This window comes from Alligator sinensis, unplaced genomic scaffold (assembly GCF_000455745.1).
Source record: "Alligator sinensis unplaced genomic scaffold, ASM45574v1 scaffold528_1, whole genome shotgun sequence".
NCBI classification, from domain to species: Eukaryota; Metazoa; Chordata; order Crocodylia; family Alligatoridae; genus Alligator; species Alligator sinensis.
This window is the reverse complement of record NW_005841846.1, coordinates 3,761,059-3,768,071: the sequence shown is the minus strand read 5'-3', so window position 1 is coordinate 3,768,071 and position 7,013 is coordinate 3,761,059. Positions and strand designations below refer to the sequence as shown.

The 7,013-nt window shown below is 47.6% G+C and overlaps 1 protein-coding gene across 12 annotated transcripts in view; it reads right to left on the bottom strand.

Moving 5' to 3' along the window:
- FAT1 (FAT atypical cadherin 1) overlaps positions 1-6,703 on the bottom strand; it is a 165,460-nt gene extending 158,757 nt beyond the window's left edge. For 10 of the 12 annotated variants that reach the window (XR_003094782.1, XR_003094783.1, XR_003094784.1 and 7 more), the window contains exon 1: positions 6,586-6,703. Coding sequence is in view for 6 of the 12 variants with exons in the window: in XM_025207664.1 (XP_025063449.1) it covers positions 6,586-6,649 (64 nt within the window). In the remaining 6 variants the exon portion in view is untranslated. Of the gene's footprint in view, positions 1-3,519; positions 3,605-4,472; positions 4,876-6,585 lie in introns of those variants that run through there. The other 2 variants (XM_025207670.1, XM_025207684.1) reach the window with 2 other exon arrangements.
- Between the last annotated feature and the right edge of the window lie 310 nt (positions 6,704-7,013).

The window sequence follows — 7,013 nt, the reverse complement described above, 5'->3', positions numbered from 1 at the left end:
ATATTCTGATATTATCTGAAGATCACTGTGCAATCTATCATGATTAACGTCTAAGAGCATTAACACACAGTAATTTCTGTGGCTGAATATTATTTAAAATAAATATAAAAATGCAAAGATACCAAGTTATATATTATGCAGTCTTTATAAAAAATGTCAGAGATTATACTTTATCACCTATAGCTCATTCTTAGCAAACCAAAATGATTACATTTCAGAAACAGTTTTGCCAAAGGCTACACTTTGAACTCTTAAAGTTTTATTATCACTGAAATATCAGTGGTTTATGATTTTCTATCCATATTCAAAATATAGTGAAAATGTTTGCTTAAATAAGTATCATAGCCCTAGGTTTATAAAACGTGCACAGCATGCTCTTCTAAAAAGCCAAACACAGACATACTCTGATTTCCTATTAAGATATTCACATTTTTGCTCAACATAACATTTTAGTTTGCAATATATGGTGTTTTTTCCTGTAGTCGCAGCTTTCTTACCTAAATATTTAACTCATGACAAACTTACTATATTGTTTTGTATAAGACAGACACAAAAAGCTATCATTTAGAAAAGGCAAGTGCACAGTGGGAAGCGTGGCAATCAAAAAGATGGACCAAATTACACAACTACGACTAAAGATGTATCACACTATGTTAACACGGGCTCCAATCTCATCTCTGTTAACAGTATGAGGAGAATAGCCCAAGTCAAAGGCAGAATATGAGAAAGCTCAGAATTGCACAGATTTCCTAACCCCCAATCCATGACTTTAATTTCAGAGTTGCCATTCCTCTACTCACAAGACCCATCAATTGAGCTACTGTTAACTATGATCACAAAATGTTTGTAGACTTAGACTCTGGTTATGAGCATAGTTTGGTACATTGAAAACTTCATTAAAAGTTCTCAGTACACAGAAAATGCCCTAGGACCCTTGTTTACCAATATAGGATTGGTTCCTAAAGTAGTTTCTAACATTTTCTTCTACTGAGATTTCTCATTATTTTCACATACACATGTGTTCGAGAGCTTCTTTAGTTTTTAAGATATCTTATCAACACAAAACATATATATTCTAAGATCACTTAGTAGCATCAAAACAGCCCTCAGAGTAATGTATGTAAATTACTGGTGTCCGAACCTCCAAATGCCAATTCAAAAGTTGCTACTCAAGTTAGCAGAAGTTTGCATGACTGGATGTTTCCTAGGATGTTTGATACAGGAATAGCAAGACACTGATTGTGTAGGCTATTCCAGTACATTTTAATTCATCAGAAACTGAGCATTAACTGATTAAGGGCAGTTATTTCTGGTTCCCACATCAGGAAGCAAATATTTACAGGTAGATCAAGTTTTAGGCCAAACCTTGAGAATGTTCTCTGTACAGTAAATCCAAAAAAGGATTTTTTATTATCTGAAAAATTAACACGTGAAGAAAACATACAGTAGCATTACTTTAATACAGCTGTTAAGTTATTCAGAAAATGTAAAGATTAACATAAGAGTTTCAGCTTGTGACTAAACTCCAGTAATTTTAATGTTTATATACTACTTGGTTAAGGGCCTGATTCTGAGAGGCACTTAGTCTCTCTCAGAGCCAGATATTCTATAGACATCTGGGCTGACTAAATCCCTAAAAGTTGCTTACATTTTCCACACGACTGTTTCTACTGTGTGGAGTGTACAAATACTCTGAAACTTGCAACAGACAAGTAGGAATTGTTTTAGAATTGGAATTTAGAAAAATTCCCAAGACACATGCTTGGAGAAGCAAAAACACTTCATTTTTGTTCCTCCAATGTAATTAACAGCTTACAATGTCAGAACACCTCTGTTACTTTCCTGTACTCCAACAAAAGAATGAAAAACGAATTTAATGATACTCTATCAGTAGAAAACTATTCAACAGCAATTACTGTGGATGAGTTTACCACAGAGAAAAGAAAATTGCAATGAGACACTATCATCCTTTGTCTAGCATTCATAATGCTTATTACAACAAACAGAAAAGTATCAAACAAGGCAGTGGAAGTGCTAAATCCAAATGGACAAATGATTATCAAACTTTCCTGGGGACAAATAGTTTCATGTGAAATGTCTTGGGGTTAAATATTATAACACAACTTTGTATTCCACGTATTTCTTTGAAGTATGGTACCTCTTTCTTCCAAAGTCAATGGGAGTTTTGTAGCTGACTTGAATGGAAGCATTTCTGGGTCCTATAAGGCTGTTCTCGCAAGTGAAGTTATTGAAACCATGGGACTATTATAATGTTGGGATGACTTGAGTCCTTTAGAACTCTCTTTTACATATAAATAAAAGAGCTCAAAAAAGCCTTAGAAAACAAAGGGCCATTGTGGTGATGCTATATGACATTTTAATCAAATCATTAAATATGCACAAATAGTAAGAGAATGCTTAACCTGTAAATGCATTATCCAAAGTTCTTACAGGCATAGAGGCACTGTGATAAATGAACATAGGTATAGTTCTTCTACTTCTGCTGGTGCATTACTTGTAAATAGCAGACATATATTGAACCTGTAAACTCAAAGATGCCAGCAGCAGGATGTTTTTAACAGTTTCCCCTAGCTTTTCCACTTATTATGGCTTCAAATTTCCAAATGCAGAGCACGCAAAAAGTTTCCAAAGGGTACAAAAAATTCAAATCTGGTAGTGGACCTTTACATTTTTTGTGGGCACTCTAATAAGTGGTGATCTCCTAGAGAATGATTTCAGCTAGCCCATCAGAGGGACAATGACCAAAAAGTCAGGCCCCTTCAGCCCTGTGCACGTTGGCTCTGGAAGTTTCAAAGGAGTCACGTTGGCAAACAATAGCAGATACATTATTAAAGTGCACAGAAAGAAAGGGATCAGCTTGGGATCCTTAATGTGCTGTTGCTTTGCCTGGCCTGTTAAGTTTGCAGTGGCCCATCAGATGCATAATGTGTGGGGGGGCAGACACCTTCCCTCCAGGGCACAACACCCCCGTCACCTTTTCTGTTTTCCGAGACACAACTCTCTTAACAAAACCCTGCAGGCTAAATTGCTTCCAGCTCCCCCATGACTCGTCTCTCCCCGCTTAATGAGGGCCTTCCAAAGAAATCAAACTGGGAGCAGCGGGAGGTGAATCATCCCCTGACCAGTAAGAACCAGCACGGCCCAGAAGGCAGGATGGGAGGGAAGAGGTTGCTGCTGCCCCCCCGCCAGCCTCGCAGGGGGCCCGGCTCCGTCCCCGTTCCTGCCTGGCTTGCATTTGCTGCAGAAAGCAGCGGCTGGGGGGAGGACGATGAGGCTGCGCCCGGCTCTCCCACGCGCCCGAGCCCCGGGGAGAGCCAGCCCCAGCCCAGCCCGCCGCCCCCCGCCTCTGGGCGGCCGGGCAGGCTGGCTCTGGCCAGGGGAGAAGCCCCCTGCTCACCCACCCCCGTGCACAAAGCAGCGCGGAGCCCGCCCGCGCCTCTCTGCACTTCCCCAACTCCTGTAAAGTTTGCTCGGCGCTCTCGCAGCCCCCGCCCTCACCTCCGCCGGCCTCAGCGCCGCCCGGGAGGGGATGGCCGGCCCGCCCGGCGCCGCATGGTCCGTCCCGGGCGCCTTCCCTTTCTTCCCCCGCTCCGGAACTCTTTCCTCGGGCACAAGCCGCGACCGCGCGGGGGGGTGGGGTCTACGGCGCCGGCCCCGCGGGGGGTCCTGCCCCGGCACAAGCCCAGGGGACACAAAGGAAGGGGCGGGGAGGGGGCAGCGGTTATGAAAGCGCCGTTTGTGGGGTAACAAATCAGTGCTGGGCTCCTCAGCGCGGAGCTGGGGACACGGGCTGTCCCGATGGAGCCTAGAGGGGGGAGTGTGTAAGCCTGAAAAAGTGTGTGTGTGTGTGTGTGTGTGTGTGTGTGTGTGTGTGTGTGTGTGTGTGTGTGAGACAGAGAAAGAGGGACAGCCTCGAAGTGTATGTGTGTGCCTGAAAAGTGCGAGCCACTGAAAAAGTGCGTGGATGCGAGACAGCCTGACAAAGTGCCCGCGAGCGAGTGCGAGCGCCTGGGAAGTGCGTGCGTGTGCGTGTGCGTGTGCGTGTGCGAGAGCCAGAACAGCCCCGGGCAGCTCGGCTGCGTGCGGCGGTGCCTCTCACGAGGGGGGCATTTAAAACTACAGCAAGACGACTTTGTCTCCAACAAATACCCAGGGGCACCGAGGGGGAGGAGGGAGCCTAAAGATGATTAAATCCGAGGGGGCAGAGAGGACCAAATCCTGCCCTCCTCACGCACCCGGGCGCTTGGCTGAGAGGCGACTACAGCCAGAGCCGGCGCCGGGGGAGAGGGGCCGCCGCTCTCTCTCGTACCGCTCTCAAGCTGCGGGGTGAGGAGCGGCCCGGAGGATGCAGCCGGGGCCCGGGACCCCCGCCTACAGGCACTGATGTGGAGCTCTGCAGTGGGGGGGCAGGGATGGGGTTTGATTTCAGATCGGACACTCCACCCACTTACCCCCCAGGCAGGCAGGCAGGCAGGCGAGGGCTGGGTGCATGAAAGCCTCAAGCAGGCAAAGGGACGGGAGGTCCGCCGGCCGCTGAGAAGGGGCTCACTGCTGCTCCTCCTCCGCCCTGCGGCTCGGCACCAACCCCAAGTCTCCCGCCCCAGCTGGGGATCACCCGGTGCATCCCTCCACGTGCATCCTCAGACCTGTTGCTCACAATTCTCTGCGAGAGCTCAGCAAAAAACAGCGTCTCTTTCTAGCAGCCCCAACTGAGCCAGTGCTGCCGACACCTTCCCTGAATCGCGAACCCTGCCAACATAAGGGGGGATCCCGGGAGCCCTCTCGGATCGAGTGCAAAATGATCTCGTCCTGTCTCGTAAATGAAAATAGCATTAAAGATTTAACGCTCTCCGATACCCCTCCGAGGGATCGCGCGGCATTAATAAATGATGGCGCTTAATAGCGATCAAACGGCGCTGGGGGAATCCCCGCCGCAGCCTCCGACAGAAACCTCCTGCCCGGCAGGAGCCGGGGCCGGCGCCGCGGGGAGCAGCAAAGGGCGGGAGGCGATTACATAAGCGCCTTTGCTACGCATTAGCCTTGCTCCGGGCTTGTCTCCGCCACAGAAAGAACGAGCGGCACCGCACTGTGATCTGGGGCTAAATCCGCACTCGCTCAGCACCACATCAGAGGGGATTGGTACCGGATTCAAGTTTTTGGGTTTCTTTGGGTTTTTTTCTTTTGTGGGCGGGGGGGAGGGGTCCTTTTTCTTGCAATCGGAGGCTGATGGCAGTGATTGTGATGGAGGGTGGCGACCAGAGGCAGAAGGGGACCTCGCTCCTAGCCCAAACAGACCAAAAGGGCGCCTGGAGGGAAGATCAGCAGGCGAAGGGGGCGGAATAGCACCTCCCTCCCACCCCGGCCCGCGGGCCAGGACCGGACTGAACTCGCGGAAGTGGGGGAGGGAAGCAGCGCGCGCCACCAACACGGTCGCTAGAGGGCGCTGCGCCCCCAGATATGGGCCCGGCCGCCGCTCTCCTCGGCTCAGGCACCATTTCTGAAACCAGCCCCACTCTTCAAATCGTGCAATGCCCGGTAGCGCAGCCTTGCAACCAGCTTCTCGTTTTGTTCGGCATTTTACAGCTTTTGCCCAAGACCTCTGTACAACTGTGTCTGTAGAAAGGGGAGGCTGCATGGGGGAATGTGTGTGGTGGTGGGTAGAGGGCTCTCAATACAGGTATACATAAGGTGTATACACACAGCTGTATTGCAATGGAAATACTTATTTTTCTATATATCTATAATCTAGCTATATAGCTTTTTATATATATATAGCTATCTCGATATATATTTATAGAGATCTATGTATCTCCATACCGTAGATATCCATTGGAATACAGCTGTGTGTATACATGCACCTTATCTAGCTCTCCATACACTACATATCCATTGCAATATAGCTGTGTATACACCTTATGCATACCTATCTCTCCATATATATAGATATATATCTGTGTGTGTATATATATATATATATATCTCCATACATCCATTGTATTATAGCTATGTATATACACCTTATGTATACTTAGCTCTCTCCATAGATATATACACACAGATATATAAATATATATATATATATATATATACACACTCATACATATATATCCATTGTTTTATAGCTATGCATATACACCTTATGCATACCTATATATGTATATAAGTATACATACATATTATATCTTGCAATGGATATATATTTTATGGATATATATGTACACACACTGTACACACACACACACACACACGTATGTGTGTGTGCATGTGTATGTGTAGACACACATACATATATATCCATTCTATATATATATATATATATATATATAATGTTACATATATACCCATATAATATATAGCCATTGCAAGATAGCTAGCTAGATAGAGATCTCTATTTTGTGGCTCTAGATGTGCATCCACAAAAACACAGTTGTGCCTACTTAGTATCACGAAAGCAGCGTGAATATTTCCATGGATGCAACTAAGCAGCATAAACACAGACAAATATTAGAGAGAGGGTGGGGGAAAGCAATGACCTGGAAAGAAAGCAGCAGACAAAGAACTCACCAGACCAGCTGGACTTCCCGCTCCTCTTCCCCAGGGCACTTGATCCCCGCACACTTTCGGGCATTAAGCCGCAGCCATCGGAATAAGGCCGCCTCCCGGCCAAGCCTCTAAAGGCCGAACTTCGCGGCGAAAGCCTCTAAAGTCCGAACTTCGCGGCGGGGCCGCTCCTCAGCACATGGCCGGCGCCGAGCAAATCCAGCGCCCGCGCCCGGCTCCCGATGGCCGCATCTCGCCTCGTCCCCATCCGATCGTTAAACTTGAGGGAGGGAAAGATCCAAGTTTCTCAAGACATGTCCAGGCAAAGAGTGGGGCGAGTTAGAGTTGCAGCAGCGGGGCGGGAGCTCCCTCCTTCCCCCTCCTTCTCGGCCGCACTCGCTCCCGCCCGGACCCCGCCGGCTGCAGCCCCCCCCCCCCCCCCTGCAGGGGCT